The sequence below is a fragment of the Epinephelus moara genome, chromosome 13 (assembly GCF_006386435.1).
Source record: "Epinephelus moara isolate mb chromosome 13, YSFRI_EMoa_1.0, whole genome shotgun sequence".
Classification (NCBI taxonomy): domain Eukaryota; kingdom Metazoa; phylum Chordata; class Actinopteri; order Perciformes; family Serranidae; genus Epinephelus; species Epinephelus moara.
In genome coordinates this window covers 15,855,621-15,873,516 of record NC_065518.1, presented here as the reverse complement: position 1 = coordinate 15,873,516, position 17,896 = coordinate 15,855,621, and the positions used below count along the sequence as shown (strand labels likewise).

The following is a 17,896-nucleotide window of genomic DNA, read 5'->3' as shown; positions in this document are numbered from 1 at the left end:
AATAACTTTTGCAGTTCAAGACTACATTTCACAAGATATAAAGTACCATCTATTCATCTTTTTGGATCAAAGTACTGACATGCATGCACTCACAGCACTCACTCCTTCCATCTGAACCAACGTGGACTCTGACCGGTTCTCTGTGGCTAATCTCTGAGATCCTGTGAAATCTGCTACGATACATTCATATCATGTGGCAACACTCTCTGATACAAAGCCAAACTGACCAGAGAAATAAGAATCCTGTTGATTTTGAGTTGATTTTACCTTCAGAAATAAAGCAGCCAACTTGGTGTCTTGTTAGTGTTTGTGCTTTTGACTTCTGAGATGCACACGCCTACCCAGCTTCACACCCTGTCACTTCAAGACTAAATGAAAAAGATGCTAACAGACAAGCAAACACACATTTCCTCCCTGAATAAAGCCTCTTTTCCAGGAACTGAGTTGGGAGATTCGTAGGGGAAAAAAACATCAACAACAAAGGGAAACAAACTCAGCAGTGACTCAAAAAGAAATGAGAGAATCAAGTAAACGGAAGAGTGGTTTTTACTGCGAACCTTAGCATCATTTACTGTGATAAGCACAGCTAATACATAAGAGAGAACGCTTCTCTTTGTAGACCATTAACTACATATCCTGTTTGTGAAATGTATATTCATAAACAGACTGAGGATTGAGCAAAGGGGCCATTTCCAAACATACACATGATCTGTGGAAAGGGCCAACATAGTCGACATCAAAGGGTCCAGAGTGGGAGAGGTAAAAGTAGGCCAGGCCATGGCCTGGGAGAGAAGTGGAAAGGATACAGAGGGTAGTGAAAGAAAGAGAGAGGAGAGGCAGTGTGGATGGAGAGAGTGATAGAGAGAGCGGTTGGTCCCAGGCTGGGAGGAGCTCAGGTGTGAGTTGTGAGGAGGCACCTTCTGTTCGTGGCTCTGAGGCCCCATTGCCCAGACAGACACGGGCCCCTCTTGTTTGGCCCAAATAAATCCAGGTGGCTCAAGACGCATGCCCTTGTCACTCAACACGACACACCCCCACACACACACACACACACACACACACACACAAGGGCACATGTGATGGCATGTACACACTAAAAGACGCTCGTGCACTTGCAGTTCACTGAAATGTGATCATTTTAAAGGGCGTCAGGAGCGTGACTGACAGGGAAACAATATCTGTTTCGCTGGAGATTAAAAGCCTGTCAGAGAATTTAAGATGAATCAGCTTTCATGTAATCAAACAATATTCATTAATTCAACTGATTGGTTTTTTCAGTTAACGCCACTTAAAAATAGCAGATTTTCAGCCTAAACTATTATCTGACTGTTGTTATTTTTTCCACTATAAACCAGTTTAAAGGGACAGTTCATCCCAAAATCAAGATCACATATTTTTCGTCTTAACTGTAGTGCTGTTTATCAATCTAGGATGTTTTGGTGTGAGTTGCAGAGTGTTGGAGATAACAGCCATAGAGATGTCACGAGCCTCTTGTTCATGAGTAGATGCACTCTTCCTTCTCTTCTGCACATTGATTCAGTTAGTGGGTGTAGTTTGGGAGAAAGAAAGTAGTTCCTACATGAAACTGCTCACAACAAGGTCTGTGAATTATTTTGAGCAACCAGGTCATGATTTCTGGAAAGAGACATTGCTGCTGAGTTTTAAAAATGGATTTTTTTGTCACGTTGAGCAACACAAACCAAGTGCCATGTAGTTCTATTATATTGGCGAGAAGGCAGACATCTCTATGGCCGATCACTCCAACTCTCTGCAACTCACGCAAAAACAATCTATGTTGATAAATAGCACTATAGGTAAAAGGAAATACATGTATTTTTGACTTGAGGTGAACTGTCGCTTTAATGCACTTCTTTTGTTTTTGTATATTGCAATGATGTGCTCATTTCCTGCTGTGAAGTTTTTCCTCACGTTTCTTTTTTCAAATATATAAAACAGATGCAACATCCAAGCTTAAGGTGTTGCAGAGGCAGTAAAAGCATCAAAGACAAGAACAAACAATAGATACGCTGTACACTTGAATCTCATCAACAAAAATGGCCTCATTTACGCTAAAGCCCAGCCCACGAAAGGTCCAACGTATACGTGAAATGCAAGACATGCTTGTACAGCGAGTACCTTCCGAACAGTTTTATATCAGAGGGCTCTTTGATTTCTTCTCTGCTGTTGACATTTATGATCACTGTACAAGCAGGCTTGGGCAGATGGATTGTGCTACTGTGCTGCTGCTCTGCTCCAGTTTAGAGACCTGAGCACACTGTGGCCACACATGCCCATCCTGATGAGTATTCTGAAGGGGCCATACTGTCGCTGACACACAGAGGCAGAGGAAGCATGTTTTTCCTGACGGACATTCAAGTGCACACAACACATTGCAGATTATGTGAAATATGATAAAAGATAATGACTTTTTTTTAGTTTAAAATGTGACAGAAATGACCTGCATCCCTCTGAAGATCATCTTGACACATCTACCAAAAAATTTCAACTTCTCTGCAAGAACGTTGCTCAAACCACTCAAATCAGTTACATCAAAGATGGAGCTCACATATCGAGACTTGTTAAGTTAACTGTAGTCGTATTGCAAAGGTAGGGTGCCGGAGCCATTGCTGTCACTTGACGACGCTTGCGTCTAAATTGGGAGTGAAGGCCTCCCCAGGAGAGATGGGTGAACCTGTCACAGAAGACTGAGGGAGCAGGAGCGTTAAAAAAAAAAACACAGCAGCCGCACACACATACACACAAACACTAAACCAACACAGTATCTCCATATGCTTAAGATCTTAATCATCATCACCATCATCTGTTATGTCCTTTCAGTGTGTGTGGTTGTGTGTGTGTGCGCGCGTCTGTGCGTGAGGCTCACATAAAAGAAGGACATCTGGAATACAATTATTCCAAGACACCCTCACACACACCCTCACACACACACACACACACACACTTTCCCTTTGCTCTGAATTTGCATGAATTCCATACATCTGGCCTTTAAGAGGCAATAACAATTATTCACTGAGCTGGTTGTTACAGCCCAAATGCAACCGGCCACTAGTCTAAACAGCTCATTAAAATAGCACAATAGCTCACTTCAAGCACGCAGGAAAATTGGCATGCGAGTCTATCGCTGCAATATCGTATAGTTCTGAATGTCCATTCCGGATAATATAATGAATTCTGAGTAGCTTTGTGGAGAAAGTGAATGCACGGTATGTTTCTTTTTGATTCTCTGGCACTGTTTTCTTGCACTGCTCTCTTTGTCTGCTCCCTCCTTCTATAGTGTCTGAAATTTAGGCTTTGGGTTTTGCAAGTTAGCTTTGTTCTGTATGAGGTAAATTTGGCAGAAACATTCGGTCAAGGCATTGTTGGCCAAAGATTTTGCATGTTTGTTTTCCTAAACAGACAACTAGCTTTTGTTATGGTGCTGAAGAAAAGTGTGTGACTGCTATGAGGTAACAAAGAGTGGAATATGTCATACTTGCATCTAGAGCTGCAACGATTAATTGATTAAGCGATATTTTAGACTGATAAGAAAATAACTTGATAATGAGTGATTTTTTAAAGAAAGAAATGTCAAAATTCTCAGATTCCAGCTTCTCAAATGTGAATATTTACCATTGCTTTACATCTCTATGGCTTTGACTGAACATCTTTGAGTTGTGGACAAAACAAGACATTTGAGGAAGTCATCTTGGGCTTTTGGAAACAATAAATGACATTTTTCACTGTTTTTTGACATCTTATAGACCAAATAACTAATCAATTAATCGAAGAAATAATTGATAGGTTAATCAGCAGTTAGTTGCAGTCCTACTTGTATCTAATGCTGCTTTTGATAGACATTTATTTAAATTATTCACTATGTAGCAAGAAAATAAAACATCTAAATGTGAATGTCAGACATTGTGGTTTTTTATTTTCTCTTCCTTTTTATTTTCTAAATGTCTCATTGAGATTAAATTTTGTTTTTCAGAAGTGACCTGGCCAAGAGGGCAGTGTCAAAACTGTTACACAATAAATAAAAACAGACAAATACAACTGCTTCACTCTACAAATGTCTGAACGCAATATCCGGTTAATACACAAGGTCAAGGACAAAAAAAATTAGGCAGTTGAAGGTTGAAAAGGACCAGAATTAAAGGAGGAAAAGGTCACGCAAATTACTGAAAAATGTTTGCCAAAAATACTGAAAGATTCTAATTAAAAAATACTAATAAAAATCACAGTCTTACTATCAGGTGGCCTTCACCAAACATTAAAAAAAAAGTCTACATCAATGCGTCGACTCTGCTCTGTGTGTAGTCATAACTACGCACATATTCACATCAAACCTGAGACGGGCCAGACCAAGGAAAGTGTCCCTTAGGCCATCTTAGCCAGTCCTTCACAACTGAGCTTTAAAAGATGGGCGACAGTACAGTACGCTGCAGTTGGCCTTGATTGATGATTGAGTAACCCAAGATCATAGATGTGCTCAGGGAGGACTTGCCGGTGCAGAGCTGTGCATACATCAGCCCTTCAGGACTACCACCACTACAGTACATACATCATGCGGTGAGACTGACTGATGTGAGCGCGGGGACTATGTAGACCACTTAAGGGAAGCTTTCTACATGGCAGTCAACAGTCAAAGTTGACTAAAAATGATTACAGCACAGGAAAGGGATGACTTTGTTGTTATGAATCGCATTTTTATCGGAGCCTGAAACAACTGAGGTGCAAAGCACGTGCAACATCCACATATTACTAGGAGACACACACACATCCAGATGCACACACACAAAAGCACACATATTAACTTGTGCTGATATCCTTGACAGGCACAACTACAAAAGCATAACTCAGTGGTAAATAAATAAGTTCATGCTGTCTGCGTGCATTTTCTTTTTAGGAACTCTTGGGCTCACATAGACCCGTCCAAAGGATTATGTGCGTGCATTCGTGCATGCACAGAGGCCCCCTTTCAGCACCTTCTTACAGAGCGAGAACAAGCGGCTCCTCCCTCCTAAAGCAGCTCAAGGGCGCGGCCTATCTACCGAACGATAGAATGCACGAGTGGAGCTGTGCTTCGTTTCAACCAGCCGGCCAGCCTCCATCCACTCGGTGCCTTGGTTCATTTATATGGAAGTCAAACTGTTTGTACTGTCAAGGTTATGTTATTTAACAGGGGAACGGGGAAAAGGATAGAGACAAGTTCCAGGCCATTTAAAATTCTGATGAGTGCTCCACCAACTGTGTATCCATAAGAAGCGAGCAGATCTGAAATGAGACCAATTAACTTCAATCCAGCCGAGGACAATTCTTTGAGACCTACACATTTTTATTCCCTTGAAATCTCTGCCATTCAAAACTGTTTGTGATAAACACAGCAGTTATTTCACCCTGATCTGACAACAGAGAGCCCAAATTTAAATTTTGGTCATTTTGGCCCAAATGTGACAGTCCTGTAAGTGCACACAAGTCGCACATAAATTAAAAGGACGATGTCAGCATGTTGTTTGTGGCTGGCTTTGCTCGAAAAACTGTGATGCGGAGTCTCCTGTCCCAAAGCAACACGCACACTATGCGCGCGCACAAACACAGAGCACTCCTAAGGTTACCCCCCAGGACAAAAGCTTTACCATCCCACTGACTGGCAGATGGGGCAACCAGCTGACATCTCGGCCCGGCTCTGTTTCATGTTCCCTGGGTGTCTTAAACGGGCGGGCACCCTGTCTGATGGGCACAGGACAGCCAAGGAGGAAGCTCCTTTGACAGGGGAGGGGGGGTGTGCTCCTTGGGGCTACCATTGAGGAAAAGAGGAGCAAGGACAGACGGAGATGGCTAATGTGCTTCAGTGTGTTTGTACAGTATAATTGTGTGTCTTGCAGGGTGGGAGGCTCGGGGAACGTCTACAGAAGATGCAGATTAATAAAGAGCTAATGACCGCATTTAGCCCTATATGCTTTTCTAACACAGGATCAAATATTTTTCCTCAAGGCTAGAGCCAACACTTACTGTCGCAGAGATCATGAGCAGCTGTACTTTTCTTTTTCTTTGCTGTTTTTTTTTAAGATTTAGACCAAGTAATTTAAATCTAAGAGTACAAGCCTTGCTTATTGTAACACAAAAGGTGCCACGGAGCAGTTTGCAGACGTAAGGCTACAGGGTCTCTATCTGTGCTGCTGAAAAACATCTGTGTTACTATACGAGAACTGACACGCGGTGCAGCCACTAAAAGACTCTGACAACAAAGCAACAGCTACACCATCTTAAGCTAAAAAGGAGTCATTGTTGTTGTTGGGTTGTTCCCTCGCGGACCTTTGGATGCGGTCCCCAGCTGGGAAAGTTACATTCAATATAATCTACTAATAACTTGCTTAAAACTATAATAAGCATTTAAACGCTCCAGATTACTCAAGAGCAGAAATCATATCACCTAACACATACTGGCACTTCTATCAAAAACATATTAACAGATGTGATGTGACTATTGTTACTGCTATCATCTAGTACAGTAACCAACCATATGTCCACAGGTGTAAAACTTTTATCTGCAATTCAAACAAAATGCATCATGTCAAAGTGGTTTAAGTATTAAAAACAGTTTTCCAGGAACCTTTTATAATAAATTATTTTATTACAATATATCATTCATATCTCTCCAGTGTGCATTTCAAATACTGGTTTGAGTGATAGGAACATGAGAGACACAAAGTGAGGGCACATACCTTTTCTTAAAATAAATAAATAATACTTTGTTAACACTGGTACAACAATGAATATTGTTTTGTGTGTAATTGCTGCAAATGCAAAAGCCTGTGATTACTTTTAAGGGCATAAAATAAACATAAAAGCAAAATTTGAAGACTGTGTATAAACTAGAAGTTAGGAACATGAACAGAAAGATTATTTAAGATTGTGAATTTACAGTGAGGGAAATGGTACAGGGCAAAAGAGGATGGCTATTTAAAAACTGTATTTATTCTACATTTTGGTGAACACAGTATTTAAATTTAGATATTTTTTTTTTCTGTTTTAAATTTTCACATATTTAGCTTTTTTAATTTTATAGTTACAGTAAAGCACAGGCCTAAAAATACACTTTGCAAACTCTAACATTTATGAATGATGGCAAACTACTTACATTAAAATGGCATCAGCAGTCAGCTCAATGGCAAGCTGCTATTAATGACTTTGTCTGCTTACTACTGCTACATCTGACACACAATTTCATCTGTACTGTCAATGTGATTAAGTTTTGTTTGTTTGTTTGTTTGTTTGTTTGCAATGTATATAATGTTTGAAAACTAGACTTCATTAAAGTCAGTATAAAGTTATAGTTATAGGTTATTCCTTTATGAAAAAGTCCACATTGGCTGACAGTTATAGATGAATTACAATCTGTGGTAAATTAATTTTAATTTGTAATTAGGTAATTAAACAAAAAGTCAATAATTACACATAATTAATACAGGTATAATATTTAAAATATACGCACAGATAAAAATGTATTACTATTGACGCCACGACGCATCACAGGTACGTGGCAATAATTTGTAGTTGTTAAATTACTGTTTTACATAACTGGGAGCAAAGCTGTGATAGTGCTTCTTTCCTCTTAACAATTTTCTTCCTTAAAACTCTGAATCTGCATTAAAAAATTGCCCATTTATGTCTGCCAGCCTGACAGAAGACTCACTGTGAAGACACACTGTTAATGGTGGTTTGACTCAGTTGTCATTACTCGAGTGCTTTGTAGTAGCTTGCCTCCCTTTTTTTAAATAAAGACGCTTGTCACTTTACTACACTGTAAATGAGAACACGTGTAAGGGAGGTTGCTGGTCAAATAAAAGCCAGGGGATTTTTTTTTTTTTTTTTAAATTGTAAATAAGAACAAAAATGTCATTTCATGTGAATATAGTCATCTCCTTCCATATCTTCATCTCTTGCTCCTATACGGCAGCATACTCACACTCACTCTGATAAATGTCTCCTCATTTTTTTGCTCCTTTTAGGGTTTTTAACTGACATCAATCCTCTTGTCATCCAGTGCGTCATTCTCATCACCGAATTAATATTTCTGATACGCGTCCTCGGGTGACAAGGTGGCACAATTCTCTCTCACTGCCACTCCTTTACTTTATTTCACTATTTCAATTATTTTTTTTTTTTTTTTTTGGTTCTCCCTTTCCATTTTTAATATTTCAGCGCTTCAGATGTAGCGGCTCTTTAAAGCGCCCATGGGGGCTCCAAGTCCTCGCTTTTGTCTCCCATTTCCTTCTGAAACAGTTTTTCTTTAACCCTATGCGGCTCTTCACAGTTGTTGTCTTAGCTCTCTCCTCTCTGTCGCGCTTTCTGCTGCTTTCCCCCCCTCCCTCCCTCAGCTCTCTCTGTGTCAGCCAGAGGTCAACGCTACACTTTTTTCTCCCGCATGCAAGAAGGCAGGGGGTATCTTTTTTAGTTATTGTAGCCTAAAAATAGAAAAAAAAATCAGATTGAAGGTTGGGACGAAGGTGTCTTTTAAGATATAGTGGCATACCGCTATCGAGCAATTGGAGGGTGTTTCGTATGTCGAGATAAGGATTAGATTATATCAATAAATGATTTGGATGAGGTTTGATCGAGAATATAGACCAATTGACAAAGTGTTACGAAATGACTTAATTTTCAAGTTTATTACTGAGTGACACTGTGCATTACTTTAAGGTGAAATTAGATTTTTTCTTTATTATTCAATATATTATTATTATATTTATTTGTAAAGTGGTAGAGGGTGATGAAGCACGAAAAAGCTGCATGTACCATAGTTGGGGACGTTCTTTATGGTCTGCTATTGAGAAATACTGATCACGTTTTTGGGTTGCCTGTGCTCAATATTTCAGTGAATAATATATTTAGGTTAATGTTATATTTTCTCCAAGGGCGTAAGTTTCATTTTATCATCTGGGGGGAGACACGTATGAAACGAGGGGTTTGGGGGTCCTAACACTTAAGCTGCTGCATTCTGGTGATTTTTCTATATTTTTTTGGTGTAAATTATGGTGTAAATGTCTGTAATTTTGTCATAATAAAAGTCCTCTGCTACTTTAATTTTTATCTGAGTGTATTCTAGATATTGAGGGGGACGTGTCCCCTGCGTCCCCCCCAAATCTACACCTTTGGATCAGTGCATACCACTCACAATGATGTTTAAATATCTAAATGTTTTATTAATTCTTCTAGGTTCTTGCTGGAATTTAAAATCAACATCACAAAGTTTAAATTTTAACAATGTAAGCATAATTTTAAAATGGGAAACCAAGTTTCTCTCAGCAATGTTGCTTCATGTTTCACTGAGCCTGAAAGCCTCCAATGAGCTCTCTAGTCAGATCATTACTTCCAAGAGTCTCATTATGTTGAGAGCCTTGTTGAAGCTAATAACTGACTAAAGGTCTAATTATTAGATTTCCTCCTAATTTTATTAATGCTAGCTAAGACTTTGTGCTGACCTAACAGAGGGACACAGGGAGGTAAGTAGGTCCTTTTATAGTTGGTGGACCCAATGGAAGCCTTATTATTTAGTCAGGGAATTTTAATAGATGTCAGTCTTTGCTGTGAGGTTCATTTAATTTTACACAAACATGCTAGTTATTGTTGTCTTCCTAGCGCCACTTATCTTAAGCTAATATTTGGATGTTTGCGACAACACCTGTCGATGCAGAGGGAAATCCAGACTGGCCCACTCACACACAGGCAAAACAGGCACACACACACACACACTTGAGTCTGTTGGTTCAGCTCTTCCATTGAGGGTACGTATGCTAGCTGGCCATTGTGCGCGTCAGGCCTTTTGTCTGTGCAGCCTGAAACTGGTGATTGCACCTTAGCTACCGCAGTTCAAGCGTAAACAGTGTTTTCATGCCCTACGATATACACTGTTGCCAGTGGACCCCTAAATCCCTGGAACAGCTGAGTCCTAGGGTGTCAAAGATAATGGCGATTTATTGCAGCGCGAGGCTTTCTCATTGCCCCTCCCGCCCCCCTTTCCAATCGTCCCCCCCCACCCCACCCCTCCCCCTTCCTCAAACAGATTAAAATTAAGCCTTAAACATGTGAGGATGGAATTAACACATTTAGCGAGTCTCCTCTTCCCACATCCCATTTTCGCTCCAGAGCGGCTGATCCCCGCTGCCGAACGCGGGTGCAATTTTAATGACTCGCAACGTTTTTGAAGTCCACATGAAAAAAGCGTCGCTCGCCGTTTGTGGCGGCGCTAGATATGGCTGGGCCACGGCCGGCCATGATTGGGGGGGACACACGCCGCCGACTCGGACTCCAGGCTCTTCGATAGGATCGGTGTCATTTTCCTCTCCACGATAAGACGCCTTGCTGACAAGGTCCGATTAGGAGAGAAAAAATCATTATTGCTATGCCTTTCATCCACCGGGGGTTTACCGATAAACAGCTCACCCGCGGCTAGATTTTGTGAGAGCGAGATGTTATGCGTTGAAGCATATATATTTAGGAAATATGGTTTCAAGCGAAATTTTGGGGGCCTTTTTTAATAATTATTTTCTTCTTTTAAATAACTATAGAAAAACATACTTCTCCTTTAAAACAGATTTTACAAAAGGCCTCCTTTTCTCCTCAGCTGAAAAGTCAAGCTGTGAAATATTTAAGTCATAGCTCTCGGCTGTGTTAATCAAACAATTATCAAATAACTTCATATTCTTTTTGAACACAATGCAACATGCTGATTGTATCAGCCAGCAAAAAAAGTGATTTATTATGCTATACCTAAAGGAAATCCACTTTAGCAAACTGATCCTTCAAATATTCAAACTACATTGTAGAACAGAGAGAATAAACTAAAAATAGAAGCGAGGGAAGATTCAGCTACATGTGGAAAGGAAAAAGATTTACATTGCATATATACTGGGTGTAATCCCACAAATCATTCATGTAGTGAATAAAGAAAAAAAGTGTCAAATTGTTGTGTTAAAACTTCAAATTAAAAATATAAACTTAATTTAAAATTGATATGTTTATCAAAAGTGTGTGAATTAACAAAAAGAATCAGCACTTTGCTTTAAAAACAAATAAATAATGGCAATTGTATTTATCATTTCCAAAAATGCACATTTCTAAATTAAAAAACACTTTTTATTTTTAATTATATTTAATTGATAAATATGTTTGATTAAGTCATAAATAAGGGTTTTATATTGTTCTATATTAACCAAATATTGTAAATATCAAAAGAATGAAATAAAAATTACTAAGCAGAAGCTAATAATAGCCTCTGCTTAAAATATCACCAGCGCTTCATAAATGTAACTGATTATGTCATTTACTAAGTGTTTGCTTATGGATTTGAGGAGCGAGCACCACTTTGGTGGCCCAGCACCAAAAGAATCATCGAGTCTGATCTTTAGAGGGAACAGGGAGAAATAAAGCGAGTGGGAGAGAAACAGAGAACGAGACGAAGATGGAGGGGGAGAGATAGAGAGTCGGGACAAACGTGCGCTGTGTTACTGGGCCACTCCAGCGCCCGTGGACTCTCAGCAAGACTCAAAGCCGCACTCTGCTTCAAAAGGGAGCCATGAAGATTTTTTTTTTTTTATGTTTACAAAAACATATTTATTTATTTCCCGTCACTCTGTCATTTATCTATTTATTTCTTGCTGTCCCGGCACCCCTTGCTCTGCCACTGGAATCATGTTCGATGACGCCGACACGCTCGCCCTCCCCTCTTTTTCCCCCCTCTCTTTTAATACCACTGCAGTTGAAAATCAAACTGCTCTAAAACAAATTGATGTACTCTTTAATATAGTCGTCACATCATCACAGGGTCCCCACGCGTCTGCCTTGGTGACAACTGCAGGGCTGCTTAGCTTAGCCCAGCGATGGCTGCCACTTTGTTGGTCGCTTCAATGATTTATCACAAAAAAGAGAGGGAGATTGTGAGAGTGGGAAGAGAGAGAAAAGGGGAGAGACAGAAAGAAAAGACCCCTGGATCATGATTGAGTCACTGGCACCTTTGATTGACAAGGTCTAATCAGCTTATCTCCATCCTAATAAAGTTGATAGCCTGCGGTGCTGCTCTCTACCTGGCATGGCGTGAACTTTGGGCTCGGCTGGGGCCCCTGGGGGCCGGGCCCTGGCCCTTTCTGCTTATCTAAACGGGACTGAAATCAATCCCTAATGAGCTGTTTTCATTTTGCAGGATTGATTACAGGCCCCTAAACACCAAGAACACTCGCCTAAGAAGTGTTCTCAGCCTCTTGCTGGCCACCTTTAAAATGCAGAGTAGCAACGCTTTTGTCTGCATCTGTCTTTGTTTCGGCGGCTCATTTTGCTGGCATTGCTAAGTTATTTGTGTCAACTGAGCAAGTATAAAGGGGGATAATTTTTCAAAGTGAATCCACATTTGCTGGTTGATTTATTGAGTCATAGGATTTCTAAACGTTGCCTCCGAGATGCATTCATTCCTTCATAATTGTAAAAATTAAAAGCCTTTACATGTGATGTTAAAATCAAATTCAGAAATTTAGAATTGGATTAAACCTGCATAAGTCACGACAAAAGCTTCAAGCACACGTAACACCACTGCTGCTACAAAGTTGAAAGTTTACCTTTGTTTACAATCACTATTAACGTCCTAAAACGACTGCACATTTACAGCACCATCAGCAAAGGCTGCCCCAATTCAATTACTACACTGATGCCAGTAAACAAAGCGGTGGATTTTTATTACCATAAGCAGAGTTTTTTTTCCGCCATGTCTTGTATGAACTGTCGATCAGTATGTAACTCTCTCCCCTTCAATGAATAATAATCAAAAAGGTGGAACAGCTAATCATTGCAACTTAGATGTCTTATCTGACATGCTATCTATTTCTAAACAAGCAATCATAAATCATTCAAACTCTTTTCAACTTTGGAGGGAAGGACTAAAAATCTGGCATGTCTTTGATTTAACATCAGTCAAGCCTCCACATTTGGGCATTTCAAATGCCCCTGACTCAAATGTCTTTAAATTGGCTAACTGCATGCCCTCCCTCTTTATTTAGGGCCCTCTTTAACTGGGCTAGCCCCCATGTCTGCTTGTTGCTATGCCTGGGCTTTTAAGTCAGTGCTCTTCACTAATGAAGTTCTATACTTTATTTATGAGACAAACAGAGGACCGTGGTTCTTGAGGGTGCGTGTGGTAAATAGCTCTGCATGTCCAAAGAGTCTCCTCTATATCCCTCTGAGGGCTCTCACTGCTTTTGGCAGGTCTTTGTTTTCGCTAAATACACTGGAGACATTGAGAATGGTAGGGAAAAAAAAAATTGCTGAAATCTGATAAAATGGTACTGTGTGAAGATTTATCTCTTCTTAGAACTAAGAGTCCTCTTTTTTCCCTTAAATGTGACCTAGAAGCATCCTGGCTTTTTTGTTCCTGGTCATTAAGAGATATATTGTCGACGCTGAAGAGAGAAAAGGGGGCAAAGCTGAGTTTCTACGCCATTTCTTTGTTCAGGATCTATCTCTTTGAAATAAAATGTCTTTTAGTTCCACTTCCCCCATTGGTCAATTACAGTTCTTAAGGGCTACTGTGTCATTGTGGATGGAGAATGCAACTTTGAATTACTGCAAAATAACGATGCTAAACTGCTCTTCTTTGAGGGGAAAAAAGAGTGCGGCTTAGATGTCTGAGGAGAGTTTGTGGCAAGAAAAGTATTTACAATGACTGTCTGATTGGAGAAACACTTAATGCTCTAATTATTTGTGTTTAACGTCTATGGATGCCACACCTCTGTGTTTTAAAACTCAAAGCTTATTCCTCAACAACTGCAAATGCCATTTTCATAAAGTGCATGAATAAAGCCCGGTGCACTTTTATTTTATTATTTTGTGTTTGTTGATGTGAAAGAGAAGGAACTACAATAAATGGAGCTTTTGTTGGACTATAAAAATAAGCAGTTTGCAAAGAGACAAATCCCAGTGCTTAATGTACTGTGTCTCAAGAACTGTGGCAGGACTGTGATCTAAATAGTGCAGGATTTCATGAAGATGTCTGGGAAGTGTTGTGACTTGCCGCACAAGAGTTACCACAAGAGTAAATATATAGTTTGAGATGGGTGAACAACACCAAATTAAAGAGCAAACTGAATTCGGGATCAGATGGCCAGTCCTGTCAAATCTTATAAACCAGTGGATAAATATGGCTACCTGATGTTTGTGCCCAGTGGTGTTTGTTGAATTTGAGAGCTTGGCACATATAGTAATTAGTCTGGTGGCGGAGTGCATATTCCCTGTGTATCTCTACTCTTTGTGCAGATGTATTCCCTGTTTGACCCAGAGACATCGCCGTTTCAGGTTGTGCATCTGAGCGGAGGGTTGGTATCGACAGCGGAGTAAAGGAAGGGGTCATGGATTAAAGACGCAGGGGCGAAGCTTCCCCACCAAACCACAAACACACCCCCAGCTGGTGTGGACCAAGCCAAGTGTGTGGGACCAAGGCGGAATAAACGAGCATTGTTCTTAGCTAGCCGCACACACGGTGGATGAGAGAGCCACTGGTGACTCAGGGTCAAGGGGCAGGTGGCTGACTACGGCAGGAGAAAACCGCCGGGCCTAGGAGGTACTGAACACTGTTAAGCCATGGCCCACTTCTTTGACACCAACCAAGCTGTGAGGCTCAAAAAAAACACACAACACAACACAAAAAAAACAATAGCTACTTTAGTGAAAGACACAACTGGGTAGAATTAAGAATCTGTCGGCTGTCGCAGAATTTAACACAGTCAAGAAACTCGCATCATCTGAGGCGTTTGAATCAACATTTTTAAGCAGAGAATGCAGATTGTATTTGTGAATTTGTGAATGCAAGTTACAGAGAACATCAAAAGCCGGTGGTCTGCGTGCGAACCTTCCTTGACTTGAATTATTAAATCTGTCGATGTCGCACACGCCAGCCACCCCGCGATTATAGTGTAAATTGACAAACTTTTTCAAAACTACAACGGAAGCCACAGAAAGCCGGTTGATACTTCAAGAATGAGCTTTGATACATCTCTGAGGAATACACTGTGCCTCAATAATGTGGTGACTGTCAGGAAGGAAGACAGGAAGAAAGAAAATATGCTAACTGGTTAAATCTATTTAAGATCCCAATGAGCTTTTTTCCTATTTTAAGATAAAAACCATCCTTGATAATGAGGAAAAAAAGGAGTTTGTGTTGTTTTGTTTTTTTAGGATGGTTTATTTAGAAAGTGATATTATGTTTTTTTTTCCTCCCTTCTGCACTGCTGAATTAAGAACTTCAGGAGGAACGCTGACGTTGTTTATTTTCATAGACCCCCTGTCTGTTTGTGTAAAAAAAAAAAAAAAAAAAAACATCATCCAACCAACACACACACATGCACACAACACACACAGACACACACAGCCGTAGCGATGCACGAATTTTCTTCGGGAGCAGAGCAAGGAGAAGCGGTGCTCGATCTGTTGCCTGTACACCTCTCTCTCCCTCCCTGGCTCGCCTTTGATGTGCTCCCGAAAATGTCATCAGGCGTCAAGGAAAGAGGGTTTTTTTTCGACCCCCCCCCCCCCCCTACACCCCCCACCCCACCAAACACACACACAAACACACATATCCACCCACCTCGCATATGAGCAAGACAATTTGCTGTCGCTCACTCATCCTCACCACTATCTTGAACGCCCCCCCTCCACCCTCCCGACACCACCCCACTCCTTCCTAACCCAATCCAAAACAGAATGCGTACCAGTTTCTACTGCTATCTGGTAGCCGGCCTCCAGTCTCCGTGATGACCTTTCCAGCTTCTCTGTGTTGTCCAACAGATGCGCTCTCTGCAACAAATAGGGAGAGAGGGAGAGAGAGAAAAAAATAAAGCCAGAGAAACAAACACAGACACACATACACACACACACACACACACACACACACAAAATTGATTGAGAGGGCTGGGACCCATTTCAAAGAAACACATCAACACTGTCACCTAAACAGACAGACCACATCCACAGCGACAACATAATACAGCCAGGTTGGCAATAACCTTCATGGATGACAATGTGTTATATGCTGATGGAATATCAAGCATATGCATGTTGAGGCTGACAATGTAAGAGGTGCTGCTGCCTCATCTTGGACATAAAAACAAGAACTACTTTGAGGTTTGTTGCCTCCTGGTATTGTTTCACAGCGCAGCCTTCTGCTGCATGTGCGGGAAAGTTAAGCCAGGGAGGTGGAGCGAATTAAGATACAATAAAAATCTAATTTGAAGCCGTCCAGGTGACAGCTTCAAACTGAAGGAGAGATTTAAGACAATCAACATTTACACCTTCAATTGTAAAGACTGATACAACATATAAAGTGTAAGATTTCTTGAATAATAACAATAATACTCCACTGGTGTCAGTAACGTAAATAAAAAGATCAATATACAGGCGTGAGATTTAATAACAATCCTAAACAAAACCATTAAACGTCTTTTCTGCTTCTTGTTTATCTACATTAGTGGACCAAAACAGTAATCCATGATGTATGAGTTACTGCATCCCCCCCTTGGTTTACGCACAGCTATCAACAATTGACAAGGCTGCCCATTGAAGGTATGGAGCTAAGAGAGCATATCAAGAGAGAGAGAAAAAAAAAACGTGTTGCATCAATAATTAAATAAGCAATTTGATCATTTTTTCAAAGTGGATGCTTGTGAGCATTAAGGTGTGCAGCTCGGGCTCTAATATTGTGTGTAAACATATCAATTGATAGCAGTTCCTTAGATACCAGGAGAACCAGTGGTTTTGGTTTCTTCTCCACAGCTGAACAATTCATGTCTGACACGCAAGGCGAGAAAAGATCTGATCTGCTGACGGATGGCCTTGAGTTCCAGCTTACAGTAGGGGCTCTCAAACGTAGGAATCTACCATTATGTTGACATTTCATTATGTTCACGTATTCAATCCCTGCACCATGTATTAATGGATGTAAAAGGAACATGCAGTTCTATGGAAAGGGGGAAAGGCTAATGATTTTTTATTTGATCAGGTTTTTCAACGTTTTGAATTAGTCGGTTCTTATATTCAGATAAAAGGAGTCAATGCTACATTTACGTATATCGATCTACACCTGACAGTTCAGTACAGTGCGTGTTTTATTTTCCTGAATTGCGTTAATTCTGAATGTTGCCTGTACAAAGAGCTTCCAGGATGGACTGTAGTGAGTGATTAGTTGAGGTTAATAACGTCTTGAATGCTTTCATATTTGGTTTAAACATAATTCCCTCCACTACCACCATCGAAACTGACAGCTACAGTTAGTCAATTTGTCCTTGAGTGCTGGAAGCCATTTTTTAAAAACGTAAAAAAAAACTCTAGTTGGGAATGCCTCATAGGGCTGCATGATATGAAGAAAATAAATGATATGCGATAACGATAAATATTGAGATAATGATATTACATGCAATAAATTACGATATATAAATGCCATCCACCTTCTTTCAGTATACGATGGATAAATTAAATTGATAGATGTAGATGTCTTAGTCCTTTATTAGCTCATCATGTACCTTGCGGCAATCATTAGGATAGGACAACTATAATACCACTGGCAACAGCACCAAAAGCAAGCATTAACAGAGCACCTTGCCATATACTGCTAAAGTTCGATTAATTGTTTGTTGAATTAAAAAAAGAATGAAAGGAAATTATTTCTAACATTCTTTTATTGAACAGTGAACTGAAAACAAAAGGCACTAACTTAAAAAAAAGAATGACAGTTGCATCTAAAAGTGCAGTTTTCTATTGATACTCTCTTCTATGTCATAAAATCTTAATATGATGCAATATCGCAGTTATTTGCAGTGCGCTTATTGCACAAGTTGACATCGCAATGACGATTAAAAAA

General features: G+C 40.2%; 1 protein-coding gene across 4 annotated transcripts in view; it reads right to left on the bottom strand.

Moving 5' to 3' along the window:
* Positions 1 to 17,896, bottom strand: part of vti1a (vesicle transport through interaction with t-SNAREs 1A) — a 149,604-nt gene that overhangs the window by 92,653 nt on the left and 39,055 nt on the right. For all 4 annotated transcript variants that reach the window (XM_050059307.1, XM_050059305.1, XM_050059308.1 and 1 more), the window contains one exon: positions 15,753 to 15,837. In XM_050059307.1, coding sequence (XP_049915264.1) covers positions 15,753 to 15,837 — 85 coding nt within the window. The remainder of the gene's footprint in view (positions 1 to 15,752; positions 15,838 to 17,896) is intronic.